At 43.7% G+C, this 15973-nt stretch overlaps 1 protein-coding gene across 1 annotated transcript in view; it reads left to right on the forward strand.

The window, feature by feature from the left end:
- The first annotated feature begins 394 nt into the window (after positions 1-394).
- SIK2 (salt inducible kinase 2) overlaps positions 395-15973 on the forward strand; it is a 34298-nt gene continuing 18719 nt past the window's right edge. The window contains exons 1-4 of the mRNA XM_066564339.1: positions 395-544; positions 6435-6551; positions 7400-7463; positions 11976-12137. Of these exons, the coding sequence (XP_066420436.1) occupies positions 395-544; positions 6435-6551; positions 7400-7463; positions 11976-12137 (493 nt within the window). The remainder of the gene's footprint in view (positions 545-6434; positions 6552-7399; positions 7464-11975; positions 12138-15973) is intronic.

Consider the following 15973-nt stretch of genomic DNA (forward strand, 5'->3'; position numbering starts at 1 on the left):
CGGTGCCGGTGTCACTGTCCCTGTCACTGTCCCTGTCCCGGTGTCCCGGTGTCCCGGTGTCCCGGTGCCGGTGTCCCGGTGTCCCGGTGTCCCGGTGCCGGTGTCACTGTCCCTGTCACTGTCCCTGTCCCGGTGTCCCGGTGTCCCGGTGTCCCGGTGTCCCGGTGTCCCGGTGTCCCGGTGTCACTGTCCCTGTCCCGGTGTCCCGGTGCCGAGCCGGGGCGGGCCGTGCCGGGGCGGTTGCCATGGCGAGGCCCCGCCCGCGGTGACGCGCGCGGTGACGCCGCTCGGTCGCTCGGTGCCTCGCTCGGTGGCGGAGGGGGCGGCGCGGCCCCGGGGGCGCCGCGCGGAGCCGGAGCCGGAGCCGCCGCCGCCGCCGCCCCCCGAGCCCAGCATGGTGATGGCCGAGCCCCGGCGGCCCCCGGCGCTGCTGCCCCGCGGGCTCGGGCCCGTCCGCGTCGGCTTCTACGACATCGAGGGCACGCTGGGCAAGGGCAACTTCGCGGTGGTGAAGCTGGCGCGGCACCGCATCACCCGCAGCGAGGTGGGCACGGCGCGGGGGGCGCGGCGGGGCCGCGGGGGCTGCGCGGGGCCGGGGCCGCCGGGGCCGGGGCCGCCGCTTTTGTCCCTTCCGGCACCTCCCGCGGGGACGCGGAGCCCCGGCCGCCCGGGGTGGGGGGGGTTCTCCCGCTCGCATCCTCCGGGGAACGGCAGGAGAACGCCCCCGAGGCCGCGGGGGGATGGCCGAGGATGGCACCCGCAGGATGTCACCCCCCTCCCCTTCGGGATGTCACCCCCAAGATGCCACCCGCGGCGTGTCACCCCCGGGATGGTGGCATCGCCCCGGGGTGGTGGCGTCGCCCCAGGGTGGCACCCCAAGGATGCTCCGGTGCTGCTCCAGCACCACTTTCTGCTCCCTGCGGAGGGTCAGACCTTGTGCTGTGCCTGCCGTGGTGCCCTGGGGATTTTGGGGGTTCCTGACCCGGGCAATGCTGGGTTATCTGTTCCAGCAGAGGAACTTGGTGTGTGTGTGCGGAATTCTTCAGCACGGCATCCTCCAACTTCACCAAATCCAACCATTTTTAGCCCCTTTGTTTCACCGCCCCCGTGTATTACCCGGTGATTATTGTTAATACCTGGTGCTTTACCTAAAACAGAAATGATTGTCAGTCTGCCTGGGTAAAAATGCAGTCCTGTTCACTTTAAAAAAAAAAAAAAAAAGGAAAGGAAAAAAAAAAAAAGGAGGTATTTGATGAGAGCAATGGCTCTGGAGCTTCCTCTTCTGTTTTAGGTAGTTTTAGTTGCTACACCTAGAGGTGAGATTTTTGTAAGGCTCTCTTCTGGTCTGTTTCATTGGTGACTGAGGAAGAGGTTCCTGCTGCTCTGTACTTGACCAAAGTCATTAAAACCCCGTCCCAGGCGCGGACTGGAAGGGCTGCAGGTGTCCATCACCGCGAGCTTGTGCGGGAAAATCATCCCCTAAGGAATGGGGGCATTCCTGAAATCTGGAGCTCAGCTGAGCCCTGGTGCTCACAGGGCTCTGGCCACGCTGTGATTGATGAGCTCTGCAGCGCAGGGACTGAAGCGAAGTTCTCCTCTTGCCTCATTTCTCAAGTTCATCATCAACTCGGTTCTTTCTGAGCCCTTCCTTGCTCCTGCGGAAGAGCCAAGCGGTGCCAGCGCTCCCTTCCCAAGTTTGGGGCCATGTGCCAGAATTGCAAATGCTCCACTTGAAGATACTCGGTTGTCATTGCTCTTCAGCCCTCGTTTCTTTGGCAGGCTTTGTGATGGAGATGAAAACTTTAATCTTCGTTTTTGTTGTCGTTTTAGAAAGCCTGTTTGTTTAGCATTGTTGGAAATAGCAAAGGTTACAGAAAACACAGAGCTTAAAAAGCTCCCCAAGTCCTGGATGATTCTTTCCTCTGTGTCCTAAGGAGCTGCTGAATTCTGGTATCTTGAATTTATTTTTTTTTCACCAGCTTTTCTGTCCAGTCTGCAGCCTTTTTCTCTTCTGTGGGATTTTTACAGCAAATTTGCCTCTGCTGGAGGATTTTTTTGTCAAGGTCTTTGATTTTTTTGAGTCAGCTCTGACTTCTGCAGTGAGAGATGCAAGAGTGTTTTTCTGGAACTGAATTGCTGACTGGGTTGCTGGAAGTATTTACACAATCTTTGAGGAAGGGGAACCCTGTTAAGATCACTTCTGGTGATGTCAGAGGAAATTAATTCCAGCCAAATACTCTTTGGAATAAGCACTTCCAGCTTGGAGCAGCTCACCTGATCGTTGGATCCCTGACACACAGAGTGGAAATCCTGCTTGGTAATGACTCCAGCCTGAAGGGTTTTCATATTCCAAGCTTATTCTAAATTGTTCTTTAAGTTCCAGTGGGAGAATATTCAGTTTTTAGGTCCTGGAAGGGCTGTGCTGGTGCACCCTCAGGTCTGTGCTGCAGGAGGATGCTGTGATGCTGCTGAGATTTGCTCCAAAATCCTGTTTTAAAAGGACTCCTTGTCAAAGTTTCTCCTGAATCTCCTGATTTGAACCCTTTAGATTCAGAACCTGTTTGTTGTTGGGATTTTCTAGCACTGGCATTTTGAAATTATGTTTTATATGACTTTGACCTTTAAAATATTTGCTTTTATTTTTTTTTTCTAAACACAACTCTGCCTAGCCAATAACCATCAAATTAAAAAAGATGGGCTCTCATTACCTTGAATGCAGCACTTATGGATTGTGTACAATCCATCCTTTCTATGGAAAGGCTACAGGTGAGAAAATAAAATTGTTGCCACAAATTGTGAGCAGAGGTGGAAATTAAATGGAAACAAACATGAAGCAGGAGAGCAACACAGGGTGTGTGCAAACAAAATCAGAAATCATCACTTGAATTAATGCAAGTTCTAAACAACCATACAGAAGTGTGAAAGTTGGGGAAAATGGGGGGATTAATAAATATCTAATATTTCTATTAGATATTAGGTGATAAAATACCAGGAATAAATAAATTAATTAAAGATATGTAGGAATAGAGGTGCTGCCTGACTCTTTTTACTGCCAGTCCTCCCAGGGAGGGGATTAATAAACATATTAGGTGATAAAGATATTAGGAATATATAAATTAAAGAAAGATATGTAGGAATAGAGGTGCCTGACCTTTTTTACTGCCAGTCCATCCAGGGGGGAATTAATAAGGATATTAAGTGATGAAGATATCAGGAATAAATAAATTAATTAAAGATATTAGGACTAGAGGTGCTGCCTGGCCCTTTTTACTGCCAGTCCTCCCAGGGGGGGCTGAACCCGACCTTTGCTTGCCTTGTTTGGGTGTTTGGTGCCATTTGAGTGGAGGCCACGTGGCTTTTTCCTGCCACGCTCCATCCTTGATCCTGCTGCCCAGAAATCCTGTGATCCCAGGGCAGCTCCTGCTAATGAGGCGTGGAAATGAGCAGAGATTTTCCTGGGGAGGAGGAGGAGAGCAGGAATAATAATTGGAAAGTTGGGAGAAGATGGGGAGGTTTGATTCCAGTGATATGGGATGGGGATGGAATAGGGAAAAGGTTTGGGATTTAGGGAATTGGGAAAAGGTTTGGGATGTGGGGAATAAGGAAAAGGTTTGGGATGTAGGGAACAGGGAAAAGGTTTGGAATGTAGGGAATAGAGAAAAGGTTTGGGATGTAGGGAATAAAGAAAAGGTTTGGAATGTAGGGAACAGGGAAAAGGTTTGGAGAAGGTTTGGAGTGTAGGGAAGTTTGGAATGTAGGGAAGTTGGAGAAGGTCTGGAATGTAGGGAACAGGGAAAAGGTTTGGAATGTAGGGAATAGAGAAAAGATTTGGAATGTAGGGAATAGGGAGAAGGTTTGGAGTGTAGGAAATTGGGAAAAGGTTTGGAGTGTAGGAAATAAGGAAAAGGTTTGGAGTGTAGGGAAGTTTGGAATGTAGGGAATAAGGAAAAGGTTTGGAGCAGTGAAGGCTCTGCCTGGAAAATGCAGGGAATTTGGGAACCCACCCCCAAATCCTTAATTAACCCCTTCCCCAAGGATTAATCCCCTGCAGAGGAGCTCTGCTCGCTGCTCCCCAGGGGAAAATAAAGCCTGGCTCTCCCAGATGGGCTTTCACCTGGCTGCTCTTACAGGGAATTTGTGTTTTTATCTGGAAATAAGTATGGAAAATGACCCTGCAGGCCCTGGATTGGTCTGTGGCACCAGCTCAGGTGTGCTCAGGTATTTGCAGAGCGAGTAACTCCAGCAGAGACAGCAGCTCCCTGTGCCACACAGGAAAATATGGAGTTTTCCCAGACTGCAGGAAGTTGTGTTGGTTAATTTTAATGCATTTTATCTATTTTAAGAATGTCCTGGGTTAACAAATCTGAATTTCTGTAACCTGCAGGGACAAAGCTCTGTTTGAATGTGAATTTGTAACAGGAGGTTGTGTTGTGGTTTTGGTTTTGGTTTTTTTTTTTTTGTTTGGGTGTTTGCTTTTTGCCTTTGTTTTCCCTTTCAAGAATTAAATGAATAAAACAAAAACAATGAAAAGTGACAGTTGGAGTAGCTGAGGAGCAGAACAACTTTCATCTTTTCTTGACAAGCATTTCATCCTCACTCCTTGGCAGCTGCAATTCCCAGATGTCAGGGGAGGATTGAGCAAACTCCCATTCCCTGGGCCTTCAGTGGAAGAGGGAAGGAAATAAGAAATAACTGCAGTTCCTTGGGTTTTTAAATGAGAAGGAAGCATGAAAGCTGCAAAGATACCTTGGAATTTAACTCCTTAAGGAGCAAAACCTGGTGACAGGGGGAGATCAGGGATTCCCTTTTGGTTTTCCTTGTAGGTGAAGCATGTGCTGACATTATATCTTGAAATTTGGGATTTTTTTGTTGTTGTTGTTTGTTTCAGACTGTTGCCAGTAATTGTTGGCAAGCTGCATGTTTAGGAACAAAACACACTTTACCCATAGGAAACTGCTCTGTGCCTTGAAGGAGCTTCTCCACCTCTAAGAATTACATCCCTTTTCCTGTCATCAAGAGACAGCTGAGCTCCAAAAGGAGCTGCTCAATTCCCTGCTCCTCCTCACATCCTTGGGAAGACTTTGCTGGATTTTGAGTACTTTCAAGAGGTTCTTCTGTAAAACCCTCCCCTGGTCCTGGCAAGATGAAGATGCAGAACGAGCTGAGGTGTTTAATCTGCTGCTCTGCTGTGGTAGATCCATTTTATGGACAAATTTCCTGCACACTTGAGGTTGTACAGTTTCCTGGGAGTTGGGGAAAGACAAGGGACTTTAAAGGAAGGAAAATCAGAGTGAACTGAGGTCAGTAAATAGTAAATTGTGAACTCAGGTGGGCCCACAGTCAGTGTTAGCAGGTATATCCATTTTATGGACACATTTCCTGCACACTTGAGGTTGTACATTTCCCTGGGAATTGAGGGGAAAAAAGTGACTTTTAAGGAAGGAAAATCAGAGTGAGCTGAGATCAGTAAATAGTTAATTGTGAACTCAGGTGGGCCCACAGTCAGTGTCAGCAGATAATGAGGCTCACCTCCCATGAATTTCTGTCTCCAGCAGCTCTCCCCTGTTCAATAGTTTGTGAAATTCTGTTATAATTGGAAGCATTAGTGGGACTTAGATTGTTTGCTCCTGCTTCAGCATTAACAAAGTGACATTCAGGCTGAATAAACAGCGTTTCTATATTCAGCACTCTTTAGCATTTTTACCCTTTGCATGTGCAGGGGCTGAATTTTCACTTTCTTCTTGGTTTCAACTTTAAATGTCTTCTGTTGTAGCTTTTTAATCCCTTCAGCATCTAGACTTATCTTCCCTTTGCATTTATTGGCTAAAAACAAGGCCAGCAGGGCCAGGATGTGTTTTGTGAACTAACTGAGATGTGTTTCCAAGGCTTGACTGGTAAATTTACCTGCAGAGTTTTTTCTCTGAAGGGATGAACTGAAGATCCCCTTCTATAACAGCATTTGAATTAATTAAACGTGTCACAGCTGCAACTGCATGGATCCCCTAGGTTTGCATTGTCAGTTTTTCTCTTAAAATATCATTTTGTGGGACTCAGATTTGTCACCTTGACTCCAGAAATGGGCACCATTAGGATGATTTTGGTCACTGCAAATTGTTGATTTAAGAGCACCTGGAGCACTGGCCTGTTCTGTGCCTTCCATTCCATGGAAAATCTGGGTTTTTTTCATGGAAAACTGCTTTTTCTCAAAGAAAATCTGCTTTTTCTCAAAGAAAATCTGGTTTTTCTCACTGAAAACCTGCGTTTCCTCTCATGCTGCTGTGGGTGAGATCCCTGCAGCCCCTTGGAGGGACCCCAGACCCTTCCAGTGCTGCCCTGCTGTATTTTTCAGCCTGGGGCTGCATTTTTCCCTTCCTAATGAGGGTGAACTCGCGTTGGGGGAGTTTTTAAACCTCATTTTTGCTCTTGGTCTGCAGGTGGCAATAAAAATCATTGACAAATCTCAGCTAGATGCTGTGAATCTGGAGAAGATCTACAGGGAGGTGCAGATCATGAAGATGCTGGACCACCCACACATCATAAAACTCTACCAGGTGGGCCTAGAGGGGCTTTTCCCTTTTTTTTCCTTTCTTTCCCCCTTTTTTCCCTCTCTTAGTTCTGCTAAACAAAAATGAAGATCCCAGTTAAGACCAGTTCAGCTTTAAATTAATTTTATGCAGAAGAAACTGGCCTTTAAAAATTTTCAGAAATAAATGGTCTATTTAAAAAATAAACCTGGTCTTTAAAATATTGATGTGCCAGGTGGAGGTGGAGCTTAAGGAGTTAAATTTGCAATTTATAAACTTGCAATTTATTATTTGATAATATCCCCCCTCAGTTCCTTTCTGAATGAATGACACCACTCAAAAATGGCAGAAGAGAGGTTGAGAATATTTAAATAAAGTCTGAAGATCAGCACTTGAAGGGATGGTGATGCTTGGGTGGTGCTCACTCCTTCAGTGCCTGGTTAAAAATGCATTTGATAAATGAGTTTATTTTTAAAATAGCCTTCAAATTGTCTCCCTGGTTTGCTTTTATTTGTGAGCAGTCTCTTGGGACTTTCAGGCCAGTTCATACGTAAAATGCAAAATCAAATTCACAAAGCTCTTGCCCACAGACAAGTTCAGCTGATGCTGAAATGTTTCTCTGAGGTTGTTGAAATAAACCCAAAATACCTTGAAATTGTCCTGAAATCTGAAATGGCTTTTTGAACTTGGGGATTTTTCTCAGTGAAGCTTTCGATTATTTTGTTTGCACACATTGGAAGATTGTGACAATTCCAGGTGTGAGGCAGAACTTTCACAGCTTTAGGAGAGAACCATAAAAATAAGGATTCTTTTGGGTGATTTTTGGCTTTTTTGCTTTTCCCACGAGCCCTCATGTGTGATTTCTGCCTCCACAGGTGATGGAGACCAAAAGCATGCTGTACCTCGTGACAGAATTTGCCAAAAATGGGGAGATTTTTGGTAAGCAGGAGAATATTTGCATGTTGAACTTTTTAATGCGCTCCTGGTGTCTATGTCAATAAGAATCTTTTGGGTCTGTTCTTAGATTGAATATTTCTGTGCACCTGCAGAGTTAAAAATCTTTTATAGCTGATTTCCTCTGTTTCATTTGGTCTCCAGTGTGGCTTTTGCTGTGCTTTGTCTTGGGACAAAAATCCTGCTGGTTTGGCTGCAAATCCAAAATCACTTCTGGCTTCTATTTTATTATAATAAAATAAAAAAATATATACAAATATATACACATTATATGTATTATGTAATATAAAAGACATTATTGTATATATTTAATATGTATTATATATTACATATAGATTGAATATATACAATATGTATTATATAATATAATATGCATTACATTATATAATATATATAATATTATGGTATATATAAAATAATATATATAATATATAATATACATTATATAATACATATACAATAAATAAAATAATTATAATATTATCATAAATAAATGTAATATAATTGTATTAAAACTAAAATTATTTTTTATTAAAAATGAATTTTTAAATTTATTAAAGTTTTAAATTTTTATTATACAATATAAATAGATATAATTCTCTCTATATTTTATATATATAGCAAATTATAATGAAATTAAATTTTATTATTACACAATATAGATATTTATAATTTTATGTAGATATTTATATATTTTAAAAATATAATTATTATAAGATTTTTAAAAATCCCAATCCCTGCTGTAGAAAGGTGTAGCCAGAGATGACAGCAGGCTGAGATAAATGTAGAAAATTTGGAGCTTTCCTGGCAGAGGTGGTTTTGCAGTTCCAGCCCCTCAGGATGCCCAGGGCTCTGCAGCAGCTCCAGCTGTGGCTCTGTCCCAGCAGCTCCTGGTGTCCCCAGCAGGTCCCAGGTGTCCCCTGCAGGTCCTGGTGTCCCCAGCAGGTCCCAGGTGTCCCCTGCAGGGTCCCTGGACAGTGGCTGCTGTGCCCAGGGTTGGCACCATGCCCGTCCCTGTTTGCCCTCTGGTTAATGCACAACCCCTGGAGCTGCAGGAGGGACAGGGCTGATCCCAGAATCAGGGATTTGTTCTGGGTTTGAGATCTCCCAGTAAATCCTGGTAGGGCCATAAAAGCCAAGGCCAGCTTGGCTTCATGAATGTTGGGGGAGATCAAACAGGAAAGCCTTATCAGTATGATTGCCTGGCAAAAGATTTGGAGAATATGGAAACTATCAGTGAGATTGAAATGAAAGCAAGCTTTGAGATCCCTCAGTTACTGAACAACTGGAAAACAATGGTGTGGCTGCTGAAGGTGATCCCCTTTTGATGGAACAACACCCTCTGCTTGCAGACAGGCCCAAGGGGCAGAGCAGACCCTGCAGCTTGGCAGAAGGGGCCCAAGAGGAGTTTATAGGGTTTAAAATGTAACACAGGATGGTGATGTAATGATTCTTATAGGCTGCATGGAAATGCTATAGGATTTGTATCTTGGACTAGATTGGTTATTGAGAATTAGAATATTCAACACACAAGATTTATGGTGTTGTAATGGGAACTTTGCTCTCTTTTTCCCTCTTGCTTTTATTCCTCTCTCCCTCTTTGGGGCTCCTCTTTGGGGCCTGCTCTGAGCTGTGCCTGGCAGCTCCCAGCAGGGCCCTGCACCCAGGCCCTTTGCAATAAACCCCAAATTCCAAGACCAGAAGAAGATTTATTGTATTTTAACGGGAACCTCACCCTCTGATCCCCTCTTTCTCATTTTCTCTTTATCACACTCCTGCCTTCTCTCTCTTTACCTCTCTCTTTACTTCTCTCAGGCCTGCTCTGAGCTGTGCCTGGCAGCTCCCAGCAGGGCCCTGCACCCACATCCTTTGCAATGAACCCCAAATTCCAAAAGGCCCCTGCACTTGGCCCTTTGCAATAAACCCCAAATTCCACGACCAGAAGATTTATTGTATTGTAACAGGAACCTTGCTCTTTCATTCTCTTTACCACTCTCTTTATTTCTCTTTCTCTCTCTCAGTCCTGCTCTGAGCTGTGCCTGGCAGGCCCAAGCAGGGCCCTGCACCCACATCCTTTGCAATAAACCCCAAATTCCAAGCCCTGGCTTCAAGAATCTCTCATCTCCATCCATCCTGACCATCCTACCCCCCGACACTCCTCCCATGAACTCCTTCTGCATTGCCAACAAATGCTGGATTAACAGCTCAGGGCTAATTGAGTTTGTGCCTTTGATATCTGACTTCACCTTGCTGTCATATGATTTGTCAGTCACTCTGTGCCTGAGTGATATTTAGCTTGCAAATATTATGATCTCCCTTTACTGCCAGGCTTTTGTTTGTTCTTGTGCTTTGCCAAGTGAAACCAGCTGAGAGTGTGTGAGGTGGGGTGGGAGCTCTGAGCTGAGCTGCAGCTCCCACAGACCAGCTCTGACCACAGAGAAGAGTTGAAATGAAAATATTGCCAGAGTTACAAAGCCCCTAAATGATATTTGAATTTAAAATCCTATAAAACACAGGCTAACACAGCCCCCTAAATGATATTTGAATTAAAAATCCTATAAAATACTGGCTAATAGAGCTCCCTTAATGATACTTGAATTAAGTCCTCTAAAACACAGGCTAACACAGCCCCCTACATTTTATTTGAATTAACAGTCCCCTAAAACACAGGCTAACAAAGACCTCTAAATTATATTTGAATTAAAAATCCTATAAAACACAAGCTAACAAAGACCCATAAATGATATTTGAATTAAAAATTCTATAAAACACAGGCTAACCAAGGCAGATTTGGAGCTGTGCTGGGCAAGGTGCTGCTGCTGGGATCTGGTGTTGCACAAGTGCTGTAGACGATCAAATTAATCACTATAAAATTAATCACTATAAACCTAATCACTATAAAATTAATCACTCTCAAATCTCTGCTCTGGCTGCTCCTTGGCCATTACCTGCATTCTTTGTGGGGTGTTCTGAGCCCATCCCAGGCCCTGATTCTCTGATTTTTCCCCCAGAACAGGGGTTTTTAAAACTGCTCCCTCGCCCAGCCACTGCTGCTCCCCTTGTTTTTGTTCCTGAGGATAAATGGAGTTTTTGGTTTCAGGGCTGCCATTGGTTTTTACAATGTAATCAAATATGAAAACAAAATGTTCTCTCTGCCTGTGACGCAGTGGAGAGGAGAGAGAGGTCAGCATGGGCACCTTTGGGGTGCTGGTTTTTATTCCCAGAAATTTAAAAAAAAAATACATTTATCCAGCACACAGCCACTGCTGAGGCTTCAGAGGGTGAAGTGTGATGTGAAACATAAGAGGAATTAAAGCTTGAAGTGTCCAGGATGATGAAGTAAATGATTCCAAGTATTCCCCATGAATTGTGGTGTGAAAATATTGTGGAAATATTGACCAGGTAGCTGCAGAAGAAGGAGCAGAAAAGAATTTCCTCTTTTTTTCCACTTTTTTGGAGGGTTGAGTGGGAGAGCAACAAGTTAGAAACTGGTTTGAGTGCTAATTATTTGGGAGAAATTAAATTTCAGTGTTGTTGCTTGCTGCCCAGTCCATTAAAACCTGAATTGTTTGATTTATGATGATTTGAGTTCTCAGGTTGTGAAAATATTGACCAGGTAGCCATAAAAGAAGGAGCAGAGAAAAATTTCCTTTTTTTTTCCATTTTTTCGAAGGGTTGAGTGGGAGAACAACAAACTGAAAGTTGGTTTGAAGTTCCCTTGTGCTGATTATCGGGAAGAAAACATTGAGTTTCAAGCTTGTTGCCTAAATCCATTTAAACCTGATTTGCTTGATTTCTGCTGCTTTTTTTTCTCAGATTACCATCAGTTCTATTGTGAAAATATTGTAAAAGTATTATAAGTAAAAAAAATATTATAAGTAAAAAAATACTGAGCAGGTAGCTATAAAAGAAGGAATATTAAAATATTATGAAAACTATGAAATATTATGAAAATATTATGCACGTGAAAATATATGAAAATATTGTGCAAATATTGACCAGATAGGTATAAAAGAAGAGAAAAATTTCCTTATTTTTTCCATTTTTTCAGAGATTTGGCTGGGAGAACAACAAGCTGGAAGCTGATTTGAGTTCCTTTGGGCTAATTATTGGGAAGAAATCATTGAGTTTTGTGATTGCTGCTTGCTGCCCAGCCTGATTTAAACCTGATTTATTGGAGTTCTGCTGCTTTTATTTCCCAGATTACCAAGAAAATATTATGAAAAAATATGAAATATTAGGAAAACATTATGCAAATGAAAATATTGTGTAAATATTGACCAGGTAGCCATAAAAGAAAAGAAAAAATTTTCCTTATTTCTTCCATTTTCTCGGTGGGTCAGCTGCAAGATTAAGAGCCTGGAAATCAATTTGATTTTCCTGCTGCTAATTTTTTTTGGGGGGGGGGAACCATTAAAAATCAGCGTTGCTGCCTGCTGTCCAGGCTGATTAAAGCAGATTTGGTTGATTTGGGGTGATTTTATTTTCATTTCCCAGATTACCTGGCCAGCCACGGGCGCCTGAGCGAGCCCGAGGCGCGGCGCAAGTTCTGGCAGATCCTGTCCGCAGTGGAATATTGCCATGGCAGGAAAATCGTGCACAGGGACCTCAAAGCTGAGAACCTCCTGCTGGACAACAACATGAACATCAAAATAGCAGGTACTCCACTTTATTTTTAGGTTTTTTTTTTATAAAATCCCCCTCTGGTGCTGCCTGTGATTCCGTTGTGGTTTTCCACGTGAATTTTCCTCCATGGTGGGTGTCAAAGTCCATCCAAATTTCCAATATTAACTTCCAGAAAAGCAAAAAAAAAAAGAAAAAATATTTAGTTATAAACATTTTATAATAGTTATAGACATTATATATTATATATTAATATATAATATATATATATTATATATATATAGACATTATAATATATGTGGACATTATAATAGTTATAGACATTATAATATATGTGGACATTATAATAGTTATAGACATTATATATATAATATTAATATATATAATATATATTAATTATATATTATATATAGACATTATAATAGTTATAGACATAATACTAGTTATAGACATTATATATATTATTAATATTATATATATTAATAATATATATAATATATGTAGACATTATAATGTATATAGACATTATAATATATAGAGACATTTTTTCTAGCTGTCTTTAAAGCTGCCAGATGTTCAGGTTAAAACAGAGTTAATCAAATAATTTCTTTCAACATTAAAAAAAAAACCAACTCAAAATGGAAGCTTATTGATTCTTTTTTTTTTCCTTTTTGCATGCATGATTTCACTTTAATTATAAATTTCAACACAGCAGATGTTGCTAGCAATAGAAATCATTTTCATTACAATTCCACGGATCCTTCCACGCTGACTTTAGCCCAGAGAGGCTGGAAATGGGTAAAAGAGAGAATTTCTTGATTTGGGGGACTGTTGAACTTCAGCCTTCAAGAACAGGGGAGCAGGAAGGGAAAGAGTGAGGGAAGGAGAAGGAATTCCCTTTGTCAGGCTGAGAAGGGTGAAATGATGAAACATTTTTAGATTATTTTTCCTTTTCATTTCCCTGCTGGCATTTCTGGCATGGTGGAAGGGTTGTGGAGCCTTCCCCAGGTGGGTTCATCAGTGCTGCCATTTCTGGGGTGGTTTTCCTGTTTTCATTTCTGATTTCACACCTGAACCCACCTCCAGCAGCAATCACAGCACCTGGAGAGTTATGGCTGAGAGATAATTGATTCACCAGGCCAGTTTATACTGAATAAATCCTAAATTCAGTCTGAGGGCTGCCAGTCACCCCTTTGCTCTGGGGAACTGAGCTGAAAAAAGGGAATTTCTGTGCTGCTGTTCATCTGTGCTTTCTTTCCTGCCTTCACTGCCAGGTTTTTGCCCTCTGATCTCTCTCCACCTTGTAATGTTCAGCCTGGCAGAGCTTTCCAGAGCTCCTCAGGGGTCTCAGCTCCTCCATCCAGAGCTTTTCCTGCCCTGGATGTCCTGAGCACTGCAGGGATGCAAATCCCCTGAGAAAAGCTCCCTCCAAAGCATCCCAGGAGAGCCAGGAGCTGCTCTGGCACTGGGGATTTCATATTTAAGTGATAATTTGGGATATTTCAGCTCTTTTCCTGCTGAATTCCAGGACTGAATTCCTGCCTAACACAAGAATTCAGATTTCCAGAGTGACCTCTGCTTGTTTTCCTCTCAGCTCCTGCATCCAGAGCTTTTCCTGCCCTGGATGTCCTGAGCACTGCAGGGATGCAAATCCCTTGGGGGAAGCTCCTTCCAGAGCATCTCAGGAGAGCCAGGAGCTGTTCTGGCACTGGGAATTTCATATTTAAGTGATATTTTGAGGTATTTCAGCTATTTTTATGCTTCCTAGGAAAGGCTCTGGACCTCAGGAGCTCCAGTTTGGTTGCTCCCAGGTGAACCAGGGTCCCTTTCAGAATTTCCTGCACACTCACCTGATCTTCCATGCTGGACTGAACTCCTGCCTTGTGGAATTTGCAGGCAACCCCAAAATGGGAAGAGATGAGAATCTTGACTCCACGTTTCAGAGGGCTGATTTATTATTTTATGGTATATATTATATGAAAAGAAAATGCTGTATTAGAACTATAGTGGAAATGGGATGAGGAGATTCCATCAGCTCTGCCCTGCCCCAGCTGCTCTGCTGCCCCACTTCTCCAGTGCACAGAGTTAATTACAGGTGGGCTGTAAATGAGCCCATGAACTGGTTCCTCCATGGATCTCAGTCCTTATCAGGTTGATAAGAGCTCCCTGTGTCCAGCCTGGCTGCTGAAGGAGCTGGAGGAAAGCTCAGGCTGCTGAAACTTTGTAGTGATTTGTGCCGAGTCAGTTGTTGGATTTTTCGCTGCAGAGGGGAAGGATGACGAAGTGCACAGGGTTTATCTGGGGTTTTTGGAGTTATCTGGCCTGTGCAGATCCCTGGGAACAGCCTCTTCCAGTTGTTCATCTTGCTCATGGCTCATTTATCAGGCTGGGGAAGGACAGAGGGCAGCCAGGATCCCAGCTCTGATAGCTGGGCTTTTCCTCTGCTTTCAGGTCGTGTAGGAATTGGAAAAACCAGCACAAGAACTGATGAATTCTTTTGATAAAGCTCTTCTTAGCTTCCAGTGGGCCTCTTGCTTTGCTCTCCTGCTTCCAAGACTTTTATTGAAGCTTTTTACACCTGAAGAGCACAGCAGTTTTTATCAAACACTGAAATATGCACAGTCACCTCTCTTGCTTTGCTCTCCTGCTTCCATGACTTTTACTGAAGCTTTTTGCTCCTCAAGAACACAGCAGTTTTTATCAAACACTGAAACATGCACAAAGTCACCTCTGTATTTCAGCCACTGGGAGAATAAACTAACATTCAAAAGTGGTCCAAAACCTGTGGGTTCATAAGATTGCCACCTCTGATGCCTGAGGCTGGACTGAAATCCAATAGTTTTGTGTTAATATTGCTCTAAAAGGACAGGGACAGGCAGAATTTTAAGGATCTTTTCTCTCTAACTGGACAACAAACAGAGGATGAGTAAAGAATTTGAGGTGAGAGCTTTGATAGGTTTATTTTGTAAAAGGGAAGAGGTGGTTGGGAGCAGAGCCCTTAAATTTTAGTGCAAGTAGCAAAACTGAAGGTATCAATGAGCTAAAATGTCCATTGAGAAAAGGGGGAAGGTGAGGAATTCCCTGCCAGGTTTAATGTGGAATTTGTGCTCAGCACTGGCCAGGCAGCCCTGCCTGGCTCTCCCCAGAGTTCAGCAGCTGCACTGGTGCTGTGTCCTTTGGTTTTGCTGCTTTTGAGGGCATCTGAGGCATTTCAGCTCTCTCTGAGCTCCACCTTTGCTGTGCAGCCAGAAATGCACCCCTGAAACCCGAACCTGCTCAGAATGGGGACCCAGCTCCTGTTCTTGTCCTTGCAGCCCCAGATTGAGGTGCCTGCAGGAAACTGTGACACCCTGCTGCCTGCAGCAGCCCAGGTAGGCAGAGACTGTTATTTTGAAGGAGGCTGGAGCTGCTGCTGGACAGGGAAATGTGCATTGACGTCAGGAGAGGCTGCTCAGCCCTCAGCCCCTGAAGTGGGTCAGGTTTGCTGCTCATACCTTGCCTTTATCAGCACCTCTGTGCCCATTATCTGCCAGGCTCACATTTCTCCTCCAACAAAAGCTCCCTGTGGCTCTCTGCAAGGCAGGCAGATTGAGTTCTGCTCCTCGTTTTAGGAGAATGGATTAATTATAGCTCTGGAGCTCCTTCTGGGAGGCTTCTGGAGGCACCAGGGAGAGGCTCTGCCATCCTGCTGGAGGCTCAGCAGAAGCTGCAGTGGCTCTGCCATTTCTCAGATTGCAAACGGGGCTGAAAGCTCAGGCTGGTTTTTTTCCATTTTTAAGGGGAAAACAGATTCCATTGGCGTGATGTGCGCTCGAAAAAATGATACCTTCGAAATTCAAGATTATTCTGAAGAGGGTAATGAGATTGAGAAA

The sequence above is a fragment of the Molothrus aeneus genome, chromosome 22, assembly GCF_037042795.1.
Source record: "Molothrus aeneus isolate 106 chromosome 22, BPBGC_Maene_1.0, whole genome shotgun sequence".
NCBI classification, from domain to species: Eukaryota; Metazoa; Chordata; class Aves; order Passeriformes; family Icteridae; genus Molothrus; species Molothrus aeneus.